The sequence below is a fragment of the Phyllostomus discolor genome, chromosome 10 (genome assembly GCF_004126475.2).
Source record: "Phyllostomus discolor isolate MPI-MPIP mPhyDis1 chromosome 10, mPhyDis1.pri.v3, whole genome shotgun sequence".
Lineage (NCBI taxonomy): Eukaryota > Metazoa > Chordata > Mammalia > Chiroptera > Phyllostomidae > Phyllostomus > Phyllostomus discolor.
Genome location: NC_040912.2, coordinates 17,770,673 through 17,789,141, shown reverse-complemented (window position 1 = coordinate 17,789,141; position 18,469 = coordinate 17,770,673). Strand labels below are relative to the sequence as shown.

Genomic DNA, 18,469 nt, shown 5'->3' with positions numbered 1-18,469 from the left:
AGGGAACACCGAAGGCCCCACCCCCTTACAACCTGTCAGCTGTGCCATGACAAAGAAATATGGCCCAAATGGAAGAACAGAGCAAAACCTCAGAAATAGAACTAAGTGATGAAAAGATTGCCAACCTATCTGATGGAGAATTTAAAGCCCTGGTAATCAAGATGCTCACAGAAGTGACTCAGCTTGGTCAAAAAATGAAAGAACAAATGAAAGATACCCAAAATGAAATAAAGCAAAATATTCAGGGAACCAACAGTGACAAGAAGGAAACCAGGACTCAAAGCAATGATTTGGAACAAAAGGAAGAAATAAACATCCAAGTGGATCAGAACAAAGAAACAAGAATCCAAAAAAAAAAAATGAAGGGAGGCTGAGGATTCTCTGGGACAACCTGAAATGTTCCAATATCCAAATTATAGGGGTGCCAGAAGGAGAAGAACAGCAGCAACAAATTGAAAACTTATTTGAACAAGTAATGAAGGAAAACTTCCCCAATCTGGCGAAGGAAATAGACTTCCAGGAAGGCCAAGAAGCCCAGCAAGTCCCAAAGAAGTTGGACCCAAAAAGGAACACACCAAGACACATCATCATTAAGTTACCCAAGATTAAAGACAAAGAGAAAATCCTAAAAGCAGCAAGAGATAAGGAGATGGCTACCTACAAAGGAGTTCCCATAGGGCTATTAGCTGATTTCTCAAAAGAAACTTTACAGGCAAGAAGGGGCTGGAAAGAAGTATTTGAAGTCACAAAAGGCAAGGACCTACATCCAAGATTACTCTATCCAGCAAAGCTTTCATTTAGAATGGAAGGGCAGATAAAGTGCTTCCCAGATAAGGTCAAGTTAAAGGAGTTCATCATCACCAAGCCCTTATCATATGAAATGTTAAAGGGACTTATCTAAGAAAAAGAAAATCAAAACTATGAACAATAAAATGACAACAAACTCACAAATATCAACAAATGAACCTAAAAGACAAGAAAAACAATGAAAACAAAAACTAAGCAAACAGTCAGAACAGGAACAGAATCAGAGAAATGGACATTACACAGAAGGAGTTCAGTGGGGAGGGGGAAGGGAAGAATGGGGGGGTACAGAGAAGGAGAAGCATAATTAGGAGGCATAAAGTAGACAGGGAAAGATAAAACATGGTATAGGAAACAGAGGACTCAGAGGACTTATATGAACAACCCATGGACATGAACTAAGGTGGGAATGCTGGTGGGTTGGGGGGCAGGGTAGAGGGGGAATAAAGGAGAAAAATTGAGAAAACTGTAATAGCATGATCAATAAAAAATACTTAAAAATTACTATTCTGCTCTAGGAATACTTTGTTCTTGGAGAGAAATGATTTGCATTTGTGTCTATAGCCCAGAGTCATCCAAGGAAAGACACACTTCAGAATGGAAATCAGAAAACATAAGGGCACATCAGTGAATATGGCACAAAGATTTTGATCAGAAACGTTGGGCTTCAGGCAAGGGTTGTTGTGTTTTTTTTTTCAGTTTTATTGAGATATAATCACTATGTAACTTTCAAGTTCACAACATGTGATTTTTTTTATCCTCATCTGAGGACATTTTCATTTGCTTATTTAGAGAGAGAGAAGAAAGGAAAGAGGGAGAGAGAGAAAAATCAGTGCAAGAGAAGCATTGATCTGCTGCCTTTGTACTCACCCCGACCGGGGATCCGTGCCGGGACAGGGACTGGAAGTGTCCAGACCTGGGATGAATCTGCAACTTAGGCGTGTGCCTCAATCGGGAATTGAACTCGCAACCTGTTGGTTATGGGACGATGCTCCAACCAGTGAGCCACACTGGCCAGGGCACAACAGAATGATCTGATTTAAGTATACACAGGGTGAGGCAAAAGTAGGTTTACAGTTGTTCATATGGAAAATAATACGATAATTAATAATACAAGGATAAACTATGTGTTTTGAGTACTCACAACTGTAAACCTACTTTTGCCCCACCCTGTATTGTAAAAGGATTGCCACAATAAGATTAATTAACATCAGTCACCTCACAAGGTAACAATTCTTTTTGTCCTTGTGGTGAGAACTTTTAAGATTTGCTCTTAACAACTTTAAAGCATACAGTAGTATCACTAACTATAGTCATCATGTTGCACATTACATCCCCGGGACTTATTTATCTTATAACTGGAACTTATACACTTAGACCACCTTCACCTAATATTCCCACCCGCAACCCAGGGAATGGTTTTTCTCGTCAAATGAAAGAGAAAGAGTGTAAGAAGTGGGCAGCTTGTCCCTTTAATGTAGTAGCTCTGAGACATAGAGAATTACACTTTGTGGGAGCTGCATATGAGTTTAGAGGCCATCTAGACGAACCTCCTCCCTGATGCTGTAGTTGAGGAAAGACAGTTTACTAAGGTCACTCATTTAGCAGCAGCGCCAAGAACTGAAACCAGATGTCTGCAATTGGGAGTCCACTGATCTTCCTACAACTGTGCGTTGAAGCCAGATAGTTCAATTCTGAGATGGCACCAGTGGAAAATGTTGCAGAATTGGTCCCCTTTTTGCAGGCTTTTGGAGAAACCCCCCCGCCCCACCCTTCATGCGGTGTTCCCACGCTCATCGGGTAAGGTGGCCAGAGAGCAATGTCCTCAGCGCTGGCAGAGTTTCGGGTTTAATGCTCGATTTGCACAAATGTCAAAGAGCTGGGCACCGAGAACTTGTCTACATCAGTTAACAAAAGTAGGTCAAGATAAGAGAAAATTCATACTGAGCTGGATTATAGGGGCAAAGAAAAGGTATGTAGACACGTTGTATAAAGAAATAGAAGCCACATATATCTTCTGGAGCTGTGAAGACTTTTTATTCCATTTTTTTCCTCTTTAATGTAATTTCTAAATTAAAAATCAGATGAGTGTTTGCATTTCTTGTGTTTATCATCCCTATTCTTTTCTTTTCCTATTCTGGGTTTTTTTTGTTATTGTTGTTTGCTTGTTTGTTTATCTGGAGAATTTTCTAATCAGCTGACCAAGAGGGTAAAGTTGGATTATTTGATGATTGCACTAAAGCAAAAGCTCAGGCATGATGAGAGGGAATAGAAAGGTTCATGGCCTTTTATTCAAAGAGGCCTCTCGAACATATCTGTGAAATGTGCACAAGCTGAAGCAGAGTGAGGGACCAAGAAAACCTGAGCTGAAAATGGAAACATCGGAGAGGTTGTGATTCAACATTCTTTTCAACAACTATGTATTGAGTGTGTCTGCGGGGGAGACGTGCTTCTGGGTCCCTGGGGCACCTCTGTGAACCAAGAGGCGGTTTCATCCTCTGTGGAGCTTGCATGTAGTGGGGCAAACAGGACAATAAAAGGAACAATGTATGTGATAAATAAATAATCATATACTGCTTTGAAAGGTAAGTGTTATGGAGGGGAAGCAGAATAAACAGGAGTGATGGAACTGGGGATGGGTGTGGGAAAGGGTTTCAGGAAAGGTCTTGCAAAGATTATAATACTAAGAGCAAAGGTTTGGGAAAGGACCCCCCCCCCCAGGCAGAGGAAGTAGCCAGTGTAAAATCTCAATAGCCACAGTGTATCTGGAGTATTTGTGAATCGAGTCCTGGTGGAGGGTGGTAAGAAATGGGACCATGGAGATGTGTGACAGCCTCATGGCATGGAGACCTGTGGTGCATTGGAAAATACCCTTTTACCCTGAGAAAAATGATGGGGATCTGATTGAACATCAATCCTGCTGCTTTGTTGAGAATAGAGCACAGATCCAGAAAGTAATAAAGGTGCCTCTTAGGAAGCTGTAGCTGTGCCCCAGCTACAGATGTGGCTTACAGAGGTAAGATGTGTTGGCACAGGCCAGGGAGATGACAGAGGAAGCGTTGAGACATGGCTTCTGGATATAAGTCATGCATGCTTGCTTGCTGAGCCTCTCCCACAAATCCCCCTGCTGTGCCTTCCTTTGGTGCTTCCCCAGAAGGGGACTGTCCGGTGGTGAGTGAGGCCCCGTGGGACCACCTGAGGCTCCAGCAGCCACAGCTGCAGCCACAGCCTGGAGTCTCTTCTGCAGCGGCTCTTTGATGCGCTGCCTCCACCACTTGTCCAAGCAGGAACGGTCGTGAAGAGTTTTCCTTGGGAGTGTCCCTCTGAGCGTGTCGTGCATGAACACACGCAGATGGATGAGAAAGTGTGCCTGCTGTAATGCGCGCTTTGTTTTTGTTAGAAACATCTGAAGAGAAGAGAAGCCCTTGTGCCATTTGCAAGCGTGTAATTTTATAATGTGATGCTTTTAAGCAATGGCTTACATTTAAACTATAAAGAAAAATATAGGCTTGACTTTTCACCTATAATCCATATTTGCATGATTATAATATGTCATTATGAATTACACAGGGGCTCAGAATCTGCTGTCTCAGAGGTCAGCAAGACCTCATAATTCTAAAGGACACTTTTAAACACGTACCTTAATTGATGAGGACAGAAATGATATATGTCGGATCACGTCACTGCCCTCCTCAAACTGGCCCATTTCTCTTCTCATTCAGAGTGAAATCCAAAGTCTTTGCAATAGTCTCACAAAGTGGCTTCATGCCACCTTGCTGGCCCCATGTCCAACCACACTTGCTGTCATTCACTGTGTGTCAGCCACAGTAACCTCTTGTGCTGCCATAAATACAGTGAAGACCCTGCCACATCAGGTCCCATGTACTTACTGTTCCCACAGGCCATGCCCCTTCCCCATGATTCGAGTGACCTCCCTCCTCACGTTGCACAGGGAAGTTCTCTGTTCCACTGTCACCACCCGAGAGCCCCCTTGGCTGCGCACCCCCATCTAAAAGTGCACCACCTCCCTGACTTGCTGTTGACTTTCGCCTTCGTCCTTCCTGTAGGCTTGCTTGCTTGTTTACACACTTTCTCCTCTGTTCCAATGTAAGCTCCTGGAAGGCAGGAGATCAAAGACTTTGTTTGCTATGAACCCTGGCTACAGCATCTGGCACATTGTGGGTGGTTGGTGAAAATGTGTTGCATGAAGAACACGATTGGGATGACTCCTGAGATGCATTTATATGATGGTGCTCTCTCCAGTTCTTTAAGCACCTGCCGCCACCATCCCCAGTCCCTGGCCTCCTCAACACCAGGCTCTCCTGGTTCTGGTTCAGGCACATAGGGCTGGGGATCTGCAAGCCTTCTCTGCTCTTGCTACCCCAACACACTCCGTGCCATATCGGACTGTCCATCGTGGCCTCCACACCTTTCATACATTCACGCCTTGGCCCCTGCTAGTCCATTGGCCTGAACTGTCCTCCCTACTTCCTCTTCCTGGCAGCCTCTTGCATTAGTGTCCAAGTCCACTTTTTGTGTTTCTTCCTCAAATGGACTTTTCTTCAAATTGTCTTCATCTCTCTTGGCTGCCCAGTCCCCTCTGACTCCTGGTACATTTTTTGTCCCCGAGTTGATATCATGCTGTACTTCAAAGACAAATGCTTTCCACCTACATTGCATTCTGGGTTATGGACTCCTTGAGGGCAGAGCTACAACGTGTCTTGGAATGCTGGCATAGTCCCAATGTCTGTCATGTTGTAGGAGCTCTGTGAATGACTTCCGAATGAAAACAAAAATATTATTGGGTAACTCTGTGGGTTATAATGCTTTCACATACTTCAAAATGGCTCGTGTTTCCCTTGAAGCCTGTGCAGACCTCCCCTGCACTGAGCATAACAAATGGGTGAGTGACAGCATATACTGCATCAACACACACAGAGGTGAGTCATGGGAAAGCGCCAGCGTGGTTCTGCTGAAGCACAGCACATGACTCATTGCCACCGGTTCTTTGGCCATTGACTGGAGATGAAGTAAATCCCGAGATCTGATTCTAACTGAGGAGGTTCCGAATCAGTCACATTTCTTGGAAAGAAATCCAGAATGGGGTCCTTTTCTCCTTACTGTATTTAGTGTCTGATTGCATGGTCCGCCTATTAGTAGTAATACTTTTGTCTCCCTTTATTTTATTTAACATTTTTTATTGTTGTTCAAGTACAGTTTTATAAGCTCGTTGTGTTCTCTCTAGCATGAGTCTCAGCTGGAGAGAGGGCAGCAGGGATAGACATTGTGGGGGGGCTCTGCCTGCAGGGCCCCCCCATGGCCACCACCGATGAGAGTAAGTCTACCAAGACATGATCTGCTTGGGGAGGAAAGGTGGCTGATCTCTCAAAGGAGAAAGGACAAGAGCCTTTTCCTCAATGGGCTTTTATTGGGTTCGTTTTGCACAGGAATACAGGTAAAGCTCATTAATCATTGTTAAACAGTAAGGATCAAGCAATAGATAACATACAAAGAACTCTGAGGGCCTATTCTGAGTCAGGGTCTGTTAGCTAAAGGGCTACAAAACCTTGGGAAACAAACTCATTTCCTGCTCGGACCTTTATCATTTAATTGAGAACATTCATAGCAAAGCAGGTTTCATAGGATTTTACATATTCTTTCTTAGACCTGATCACCCTGGGGAACCCTCCATTTCCTGCCCAGGGCTGCACCACCCACTGTCATTGTTTCAGGCTTAAGTCAGGCAGGGGAAGTAAGGCAGCCAAGAGATTATGAGACTTCTCTCAGACAGAATGAGGACTCAGGCTTTGTCAAAGCCGATGGGCGAGTGTCCATCACCCCCTTTCTCCATAGCCCCCAAGTCCTTCCCTGGGGTCTCCACATGATTGTGCCTGTCTTAGGTTGTTCCCCCCTTGGGGAATCTTACCCATCATTGGCTAACTGATCAAGCATTGGGGGCCAGTTATGGAAAAAGGAGCAGAAGCAATGCCCCTGCCAGGGAGATAAGCTTTGTCTCCTTAGTGGCATCTGGTCCAAAGGCTGCTCCCTCAGCCTTAGCCATGGGGGATAGGGGGTTACAACTTCTGAAAGCAGGCAGGGCAGTTCCCAACAGGACATGTCAAGAAGAGCATGACAGAATATCCAGAGGGCAGGTGAAGATGAAAAGGCAGATATGCCATTATCATTGCTTCAGTCTGTTTTCTTGCAAATAAATGTATTTGCAAATCATCAGGGGGCCCTCTTTATTGTCCTCCTATGATATATCCACTACTTTGGCCTTGTGCCTCTCTGTCTCTTTGGTTTACTTCCTTGCTTGGCAGAGGACATTCTCAAGTAAATTATTCAGAAAGGGTGCTTTGGAACTAAATTTCTAAGTCTTTACATGCCTTAAAATGTTCTTTATTTAAGTAACATACTTGATTGCTCATATGTAATGGCTGGAAGTAGAATTAAAGTTTAAAAATAATTTTTTTTCTCAATGTGCAAACACTCAGTGCTGCTGATGGGACTTTGAGGTCAATCTCCTTCGTCGTCTCTTTTGAGGAGGACTTTTTTCTTTCTAAAGGATCTCTGGGGATTTGAAGTATTATTAGAATATGCTTAAGTGTGTATATGTCTTTATGTCCAGAGCTTTGCATTGGTTAGACTAATCAAATCTGTAGACCTGAATTATTTGTCAGCTGCTAAAAATTATTTTCTATTATTACTTAAAAAACTGTTTCTCCTTTCTTCTCTCAGCATTCTCAGGGTCCCCATTAATCAAATATCAGCCTTCTGCAATAATCCTCTAAGTCTCATATTTTCCCACTTACATATTTTATCCATTTGCTTCCTTTTCATGAGGGATTACTTCAATTTTATTTTTTCAGACCCTCGATTAATGTATGCAGTTGTGTTTTTATCTGGACGTGCTTCCCTTATTTGTTCTTTTTCATAACAGCATATCTGGGTTTAAATATTTTCTTGACCCTCTTTGAGATTATTGCTTCCGTTGCCTGAATTATGTCTGCTTTCCCAGAGTTGTTTATATCTGTCTGCGTTTTAATCTTTACTTTTTCTTTATACCACTGGCTCTCCTTATGTGCCGGGAAGCTCCTGCTTTGACATTGATATTTATGAAAGCAGTCACTGGTGTCATTTTTCCCTGCGGTCGTGTAAATGGGTCAGCCGGGAGCTCTGCGTCAGCGGGAGGGGGACAGAGCGTGCCGATGGCCAAACCCCACTGTGGAGTACGCGTTCCAGAAGATGGCTCATAGTCTCTGAATCTCCTTAAATGATAAAATGAGGAAGACACTAGAAGCCTTGGCTTTCTGCAGAGACATTCTTTTCTTAAGAGAGAGTCATCTGCATAATCTGCCTGGCATCGAACGCTGCTTGGTGGCACAGAGGAAAGGTCACCAAGGTGTTGGGGTCCGGTCCTGGTCTCCTTAACCAACGAACATTTCATTCGTTTCTTGTGTTCAGCCCTGCCTCTCTGTTCCTCCGCTGTCCTTGTTTTTCAGGGAAGCTCCGTTGGGTGGAGCGTCTCTTATCTCTTCTGTGGTCCCCTGAGAGCGTGTTCAGGGTGGTAGCTCGCTTTTTTGTTTCATTTTTAAAGTATGTACCCAGCCTGTTTCCCTCTTCTGGGAATCTCGTTAAAAAATCACTGTTTGTTGACAACTCCCTTCTCCTCTTTTACTGTGATCCTCTTTGTTCTGTTTTGTGTTCTGATACTTGGTAACATTTTATTTTGAAGTATTATTGGACTTACAGAAAACTTGTAAGAACAGCACAGAGTTCCTATAGGCCCTACACTCGGCTTCGCTTTATAGAAAAACTTACATAAACACAGTGCAGGGGTCACGGTTAAGAAACGAGTGTCTGTACAACACTGTGAGCTTCACCACAGATGTTATATGGAACAGCAGCGTTGCCGCTAGCCACTCCGTTCCAGAACCCAGCGCAGCGTCTCACACTAAAACCCACACGTCCTGTCTGCTCGGTCCCCTGCAGTCGGTAGCAATGACTCGGTCTTTTCTGTCCCTGACTTTCAAAGAGCCCTGGTCAGTTAGTTTGTCAGCTGTGCCTCCCTTTAAATCCATCTGCTGTGTTCTCATGAATAGACGTGAAGTGACATCCTTTCAGCAAGAATGCCATAGGACTCATCTTCCTTTCTCCGTGTATCATGTCCAGGAATTTTGATGTTGACACGTGTTGCCATTAGCCATGTTAACCTGAGTCACCGTATTCAGGAGGTATCTGCAGGTTTCTGTGTCGTTGTTTATTTATTTTATAATATCTTGGGGGAAACACTTTGGGATTATGTAAATATCATGTTGCTTCTCAACCTCTGCGCCCTGCTTTCCGCATCCTTCCATGGCTTTTCCCTGCATCAGGTATATCTGTCTTGTTTGAATAGTGATGTCCTACTTCCTTTAATTTTTTGAGTTATCAGTTGAAAATTTTTGTAAGACAGAGCTGTTTCTTCTTTTCTCTATTTATTTTGTTATCTTTGAATGTCTCTGTGGACTCATAGATACTAACTTGACTTTTTGGATTATAATCCGGTACTGTCATTATTTACTTTGTTCTTCAAGTTGTCCCAACTCTAGCCACTGGAGGTCTTTCACATGGGTTCATAGTCCCTACTGGCCTGTCCCCATCCCACTGTTTTCTGTCATCACTAGATGCTCCAGAAATAGCTTGTATTTTCCCTGATGCAGTCCTGGAGTTAACCACTTCTCCAATGATCCTTGAATCCTTTTACTGGAGATTGACATTAGAAAACAAGATTTGGGCACTAAGTATGCTCTTTGCTGCTGGGCTGTCTTTGCCTTTTGGAAGGTCGTACTGGCCCATGCACACACACACATCTAAAGGTGCCCCTGTATCTACTTACCTGATATATACAGGGGTGGGCAAAAGTAGGTTTATAGTTGTGAGTAGGGAAAACACAAAGTTTATGCTTATACTATTTATTAGTTATAATATTTATTATATTACAACTGTAAACCTTCTTTGCCCACTGCTGTGCTTAAAACCATGAGTTCACATGTATATTTTCACACTTTCCTTTTAGTGGGATATTAGGAAAGATCAGGGGCAAATACATACATTGTTTGCTATCTTTAACCAGAAAACTCAACTGTTCAGATAAAAATGTCTGAATTTTTCTGCATGTCTGAATGTCTGCATTCAAAACGAATGCCTTTGAAAATTTGTTCTATATAAGAAAAATTACTTTGTTTTTCCCACTTAATACTCCCAAGTGTGTTTCTCCATCTTTCAGGCATGAAAGATCTCTTGAATAAGAATCAATCTAGACAGATATAAATAGAACAGTGGCAGTTGCCACAATAAACAATGTGTGGAGGCTCAGTTTCCTCTGTTTATCAGAGACCTGACAGTTTAAGAGTTCGACGTCAACAATAGGAAAATAAATAAGATTCAGCTCAAAATGTAGCACACGTTTAAGCCAAAACAGTGTTTACAGCATGGTAGACATTCACTATGTAGATGATCTGTCCAGGAGGTATCCATCCAGGAGGTAACACGAAAAATAGAGACGTTTATTAAAGAAGATACAAGATACAAGAAACATTGTATAGAGGACAATGATGCCTCAGTCCCTGTCAAAGTTGGCACCTTGGGACCTCACACAGTTCTCCCAATTGCCCTCAGCTGCCCTGTCGTATTTTTCTGAATCTCATCGATGGTCTGAAATCCCTTCCTTTTCAAACATGATTTTAATTTTGGGAAAAGCCAGAAGTTGCAGGGCACCAAATCTAGGCTGTTGGGGTGCTGAGTCACCTGGGTGATTTGATGTTTCACTAGAAAACTCTGCACGAGATGTGATGCATGAGCAGGCATGTTGTTGTGATGAAGCTGCCAGCCAGTCACCAGTTGCCCATAGCTGCGGCCATCTGGATCATCCCAACAGTTTCTGTGGATGAATGTTCAAGCTTAACCCAAAATTTGATACGGATTCATTGCTCTACTTGCTCAGTCATTTTGAATGCGATGGCCACACAGTACACGCACTCACTCTACAGCATCTACCACCCCACCCCCCGTGACTAGTATAGTGAAGTTATCATCATTCACACACGTACATTCCAGTCCCCTCTCCTTGGCTGCCGGGTTATATGGATGTCATGCAAATTGCTCTCATTATATTAACAGTGGCTGGACTTTTTCCAGACAGGCCTCATATACTGGTTAAAATGAATGAATGGATCTTACCAGTATCACGACTTCATGAGTATCACACAACTCATATAACCATGCGTCACTAATCTATTCAACAAGCAGATACCACTCTGACACAGTTCTAAGCATGTAATTCTTTACACAGAAGTACATTATCAAATCATATATTTTTCTCATTTCCCATCTTTTAAAACATTTTTGGAATGAATTCAAATGTGTAGGATTACTTAATAGAACATTTTGAAAGCCTGTGTGAAACTGTAAAATCCATATTGTTTGTGCATTCAAGAATAATACACATAACATATGTGGTATCTGCTTCAAACAGAAACTAATGGAATCTGTATATATGGGAATATATGGCAATAGATATATGTATTTCTTCTATACGTGGTGTGATATCTTTATTAACAAAATAGTTTCAGTGGAATGAAATCTGACTCCATTACAATTGCAGATCAAACTTCTACTATTTTGCTTTAAAGTTAAAGTGAATTTTTTAAAAAAACTTTGGCAAAAATTGATATTTATAAAAATGCTTCCATGGAGGGAATGGTTTGAATTTCATTCTTTTTACTTTATGCCTTTATTTTCATGGAGTGTATTATTAGATAACATTTGTGGAAATATTTGTGGGAGATACTATTGTTTTGGGGTTTTTTTTGAGAGAGTTCCAAGTCTGAAGCTCTATTTTTCTGTTCTCAATTTTGATTGATAGTTTGAGTGGGCAAGAGATTTCTAAATTTAAAAAATATTTCCCTTAGATTTTCCTTCGTATGTTGACTGCCTAAATGGGTCCTCTAAGTTTCTGATCTATTCCTGTCGATTTTCTGTGCCTCTGTTTTGTGCTGAACTCTGTGAGAGAACTCGTTGACTTTATCTCCAAATGAGTCTGCTATGTGTTTCGTTTCCTGTTTTTTCTGTATTTTAATAGCATCCTCTTTTCATTTCACAGATGTACAGGCATCCCTTGGTATCCATGGGACATTGGTTCCAGGACCCCTGTGGGTACCAAAATCTCTGAGTGGTTAAGCCACTTAAGTGAAATGGCATTGTATTTGCATATAACCTGTGTATATCCCCCATATACTTTATTTTTGTATTTTATTTTTAATTTATTTATTTCTAAATATTTTATTACTTATGCTATTACAGCTGTCCCAATCCCCCCCTTTGCTTCCCTCCACACAGAGCCCCCCACAAGCTCCCTCAGGCAATCCCCAAACCATTGTCCATGTCCACACTCATATACTGTAAATCAGGGGAGTCAAACCATTTTCACCGGGGGCCACATCAGCCTTGCGGTTGCCTTCAAGGGCTGAAATTATTTTAGGACTGTACAAATGTAACTACTCCTTAACTGTTAAGGAGTTGAAATGACATTCGGCCCTTTGAAGGCAACCATGAGGCTGATGTGGCCCTGGGTGAAAATGAGTTTGACACCCCTGTGCCATATACAATGTAAGTGCTACGTAAGTAGTTGTTACACTGTATTATTTAGGGAATAATGACACCTAACTACACAGTATGTGTCAGCAACAATGATTCTTTTGGAATATTTTCAACCCACGGTTGGTTGAATCCGTGGATGCAGAACCCACAGGTATGGAGGGCCAACGGTACTATTTTGTGTTTTGGGGATCATCCTGGTGTTTGTAATTATAGCCTCTTGACTGCATTTTCTCATGTTTCTGGAGTTCCCTCTCTTTTGTTTGTTTGTTTGGGTGTTACTTCTTGTCTTTCATGTGAGAAGCTTTGTTCAAACAGTCCATGTGCGGGAGAAAGGGCACTGGGAAGACTTGCCTATGAGGGGCTTTCTGGCGGGTGAGCTCCCTGTAGGAAGACGGAGGAGATCACCTGGCTATTGGTCTGAGCTGTCATGTCAGTCTCCCTCGGTGTTTTCTTGAGGTTCACTCCGTCTCTCCGGGAAGACAAAGGAGGCAGCTTGCTTTTTGTGGCTTTGCCTCTGCAGACACACTTATGTTTCAGCTTTCCCTCTGTAGATCAGCACTGTGTTTTCAATATTCTAAAATTATGTTGGCAATCCTCGTCTCCTGTTGTCTCCTGGAGAAGGTAGCAAGTGAGCTGTACCCTGAAGGATGTTTACCCGTCAGTCGGTCTAACAAGTGTAGATGGAGTGGGGGACAAGAAGAGGAAGGGGAGCAACCTTCCAAACAGAGGGAAAGGAAATGGGAAATGAGTTAGTGTGATGCATAGGGTTGGGTGGACAAACGTGTTCATTCATCTCTTCATATTTCCTTAAGCACATTGCCTTTTCTCTCAGTGCATCCATAGCAGTAATCAAATTAAATAGAGTACCTTGATGCAACACTCTTGATTCTCTGAGACAACTTATTCCAATGTCTAGTATCCTAACATACATCTTATGGCTATTTCACCCATATGAAAAGTAGTAAATTGATCATATGTAACACTTTAATGAAAATGGCAATGTAAGAGTGGTATTATTAAGATGGAAAAGAATTGATGAGACTGCTCCTTATAAAGTGACTGTATTAGAGATTTTTTATTTTATGGAAGAATAAAATAATGAAACCGTGTGTAGGAAACCAAATAACATTTGGCTTAGTTTCACTGATGGGCCAATTCAGATGTAAGTGGCTCTCCAGTTGTTGGAAGGTTGGAAGGACTTCCACAGAAGCCATTTACATGCACATTAATAGGTTTGAAGAACTGAGCTTTTAAACTTGTCTAAGAGTAGTGGAGTTATGAAGAACATTTTATTCATTTATGTCTCCATCTAGGTAAGTTTCAAAGAAGTATTTTTATTTTGTAACTTCAACTTCTTATTTACATGCAAACATTTTTTAAGGTACCAAACTGATATTATTATCGGGAATTGACAAATAAAAGAATTAAAATAATTACACCACTCCTCAAGAATAGTTATTTTAATATTCGGTTTAGCCATTTCTCCCCAACACAGAATAAGAGACATGACTGCTTTTTAAATTTCCTGGACTGGACACTTTTCCCATTTCCTTAAATTGTCTTTGAGAAACTGAATTCTAATGATGGCACACTGGTCTTGAAGCCTGCATTCAGAAAACATTTTAGTGTTAGAAAGCCAGGGAGCATCCATTCGTCATTCCCTGTCAGATCCAGCACTGGGGAGAGAGGGGTCGGGGGCCTGAGGAAGATGAGGAGGCAAAAGTGCTGAAGAGCCTGCGTGGGGCCAGCAGGGGCGGCTATCGTGGCTGAGGCCACCGCATTCCTGGTGTCTCTGACCTTGGACTCACTTAACGTTATAGTCTGGATTCTATTAAAGGAATTGCATGTTTTTTTTTCTTTGCTAGAATCACCCCCTACCACGACAAATATTTAAAAATGTTTTTTTTTAAGTTGGAAAAGCAACTTTTTCCCCAAAGAAATTTATAGTTCAAATTTACACCAAGTTCTCACTAACTGGAGCAAGCGGGGTTTTCAGGACAGCGTCAGCTTTCCTCTGTAAAACATTAGTCACTCCCCTGGAAGAGGCCGTTTTTATAGGCAGTGGGATAAAACAGCCACAGATGTGCATGGGAAATGATGGGCTTAAGAATGTACCTGCAAAGCATTTTTTTTTTAATTTGAAGGGAAAAAAAAGATGAAAGATAGGCTAAATTGGGATGCTAAAATAACAGTGATTCCGTATTAAGGAAATGATAAGTTTTTGATCCGTTTCAAACAGCGTTTTCTTTTCCCCTTTCCTTTATTCTTGGGAAGTTCTTGAGAGTGTGCCAAGTCTTTGCACTGCACAATTTTTAAAGGTATTTGCCGTTCCCATGTGTAACTGCCTGCCTTTTTACTGTGCAGGGCTGTAGTGACGCCTGTGGCCAAAGAGTTTAATCCAGACATGGTCCTAGTTTCCGCCGGATTTGATGCATTAGAAGGCCACGCCCCTCCTCTGGGGGGATACAAAGTGACAGCAAAATGTAAGTATATCCTTTGGGGCTTTAAGACATGCTATGACATAACATCTTTAGATCTTTAAAATAGACAGCACCTTTTACAGGGGTCCAGTCAAGTTAGGTGAGACTTTTGAAATGTTTCAGATGGTGTTTACTGCTCTGTCAGATTCGCCTCTTTGTAGAAATTGGCCTTTAAGAAAAACAAAGTTAATTTGTTTCCTTTGGTGGACTTGGGGGGACAATTCAGAACCTTTACAGTTTCAGGAGTCCTGTGTTGCTATTTAAAGGCAGATGTGATAGGGCTTCTGTTTAAAATAAGCTGAAGGTCATGAGTCTAGAAAAGCTACTGGACATTTAACGAGGAAAATCGAGGTTACTGTTTTTACTCCATTGTACTTGGAGTTAAAAAAAAAAGCCACCAAACAAAAAAACGTCACTCTTTCCCAATAACACGATGATCTTTGGGTTTGAATACGACGTGGTTCCCGTGCTCACAGGCTCTGTACATCCTACAGGCAAGGTTCAGGGTCTTCTGTTGTGTTGCAAAGATTAATTTTGGGGGCTGTGTTCCTTAGCAACCAGACTCCAAATGACCAAATAATTTTGTGTTATATTTGCATTTGATTGATGTGACTAAATGCAATTTGACCAGAAAGAGTCTTTCTTTAAGAATAATTTCTGTATTATCTGAATGTGAAAACAAGGGTATGCATAGTCCACGCATACAAATATTTGCAGCACAAAGAATAGGATCCATCATGTTTTTTGGGTGAGTGAGGGGAATAGAAACAAATCAAAACCGACCCAAATAGTTTTATGTGAGAGTGATACATTTGGATCAAGTGTGATTTATTAATTTGAATAGGACCAATGAACCAGCATCATGCCAACCTTTGTCTTTAGTTGGCATCTCATGTGAGAGAGTTTTCTGCTCTCTAATTATTCCAGTGGCATTGTAGCTATCATATCCAGTGACAGCTACATTGTAGTAGCTATTTTTAACATCTGTTATTTATCCAGGGTTCTCAGTGCCGTGTTGTCTATGGAAAACATATTAAAAGAAGCAACTCCACAAACACAGACAAAACATAACAACTCACACTTTTTGTAAAATATAATAGAGAAATATATTTGGTTATATCAAATATCTTTATAAGCTTTTTACTTTCTTTCTGAATGCCATTCAAATGGAAGTCATTCTTTCCTGTAGAGATATAAACCTCATTTGAGTCGAGATGGGTGAGTAGCTTAGTCAAAATTAAGGGCGGGGGGGAGTTTATTTCCAAATTAAGATAAACCCAAATGAGAGAAAACACACGGAACAAAGATGGAAATCCAGAAAAGGTGTTCCTTGTTCTCACATCCCAGAATCTCCCTCAGGAGGGATTTGTCTGAGGAATATCTGTATTTGGGTCTTTTTCCCTGCCCTGGAGGCAAGCTGTAGCAAGTCCACTTCTCAGAATTAGCTCCAAGGAATTGATCTTTTTGTTTGCTTGTTTGTTTGTTGTTGTTGTTTTGCCAAATCAAGTTCAAATATCAAATGTCACCTGGCTTCTACCTCCTGCTCGCTTCAGCACAATGCACCAAAGCCTTCCTCATGTTGTGTCTCTTTACCCATTTGGGGGGGCATTCCTCACTGCTTCCTATGCCAGGGTGTTTGTAATCTCTCCAACCTTCCACTTCTTCTTATTTTGTCTTCCTTTCTGTGTTTTTTTTTCCTACTCAGCAGGCCATAGGCTGCCTTACTAGGTGATTTGCTTACTAAGAAAAACACACATGAATTATAAGTGATTTAATAACTGGCCCTTTCTTGAGTACTTGCAGTTAATAAGGAAAAAATATACAATGAGGAGAAGAAATCTTAGAATCCAAGGAGATTGTAGTTAGAGGTTATCTGAAATAGTTCATGTGTTTTATAGGTAAATAAACTAATTTATACTGTCATCTGAAACAATTGGGGTGAAAACCAAAGTGCTTATCCTGAATTTGTAGTAGAGGAACTTACCTAAGGCTTCTGCTGGACTTTTTCACTAAAGGAAAAAAACGTTTCATAAAATGCATGAGAATAGAGAACTTGGATGCCTGCTACAGAGGCCACTATGGTGCCTAGGACCCTTAACTTTTCAAGTGTAGTCTGTGATAGACACTGACTAGCCCCCTGGATACTTACATGAAAAACAACAGAGCATCACACCTGGACAACTGTTTGTTCATATCAGCCTGTGCAGGCCTGAGTATACCAGCTGAGACGCTGCCACCTCCACTAGGCAGAGGTTAGCATCACTGGGCAGCTGCATAGTTACATATTCCCCAAATACCTTGCCCCTGGGTCTTTTTGTTCTCGAACACCTGGCAGATGCCTTTAGGTTGCTCTGGTCTGAAAGTCCTGCACAGGCCATTCCTATGGGGCCTTCACTGTCCCATGCCTGAGGTCATCCTCCCTTTGAGGGAATCCCAAAATGAGGCTGAAGTGGGCTAAATCTAAAAGTAGGTGGATATTATAAAAACGCATTTCTCGCCGATTGTTTTCCTATTCTGAAAAAACTCACCCTGGCCCCAAGGAGAATGTTCAAGGACTTTGCAGAGTGGTTTTGCGATCATGTCAGAGATGCTAACATTTTGTTGTCTTGGCACATTGAATGAATATTTTTAAATGATTTTGTTTGGTATTTCAGAAAGGAAAGGATAAAGTCAATGCCAATAGTGTTTTTGTTTATTTTTAAACATTTAATTTGCTACCTGATTTTTTTTAAAGAATTGGTTAATAGTATGACAAAAGTTTCAGACCAAATATAGGGATTATTTAAAATTAAAGTTGGTTCTTTGCTGGTCTGTTTTTTTCCCTCTCTTCTCTCATTTCTTCACACATTAAGTATTCTATACTGTGAAACTACAACAAAAACATTCAGATTTGTTTCTACTAAAGTTTTAAATATATTATCTGACTTAGTTATTTGAAATCAATGCTGTCCTTTCAATGAACCACCCGGATTACGGCCCAAGCTAAAAGGAGTAAGTAAGTATCCTTGCGTCCTACCTGAAGCCTCACCTCAAACGTTACATTGAAGCTATCCATTTATCTTTTAAAATACTCCCGTTTTCATCTGATTGTCTTCTGGATACAGTCTAAGAGGGTTGGCATGACAACTAAGTGCCATGTTCAAACAATAAAATTAAAAAAAATTTATTCACCATATTGCAGAACCCCCTGGTCTTACTATATTGTTATCATTAAAAAGATATAATAGAGGTTCCTTAGTTCAAATTCATCTTACAAAAATTTTTTTTTCATTTTAAACACATTTACATATTCTCTACTTTCATTGGCTTCAGGTAGTGAATTCACATGTGCAAACTGCTTTCATCATGTGTATAAATTTTTTTTCCTTTTCTTTGAAATAATGCAAAAGCCATTGTAAGATGATAGCCACATATGATTTAAAAATGTTTCTTTAATAAACATGAAGTAGTTTTACAGTTCTTGAGATAGAAACCATTTCCCTCAGCAAATACGTAAGTGGGCTTTTGACAAGTAAAGAATAGCTAATAGTTGGGGAAAATATCAA

General features: G+C 41.1%; 1 protein-coding gene across 1 annotated transcript in view; it reads left to right on the top strand.

Moving 5' to 3' along the window:
• The window catches only part of HDAC9 (histone deacetylase 9), an 825,092-nt gene that overhangs the window by 700,960 nt on the left and 105,663 nt on the right, over positions 1-18,469 (top strand). The window contains exon 23 of the mRNA XM_036010543.1: positions 14,809-14,927. Coding sequence (XP_035866436.1) covers positions 14,809-14,927 — 119 coding nt within the window. The remainder of the gene's footprint in view (positions 1-14,808; positions 14,928-18,469) is intronic.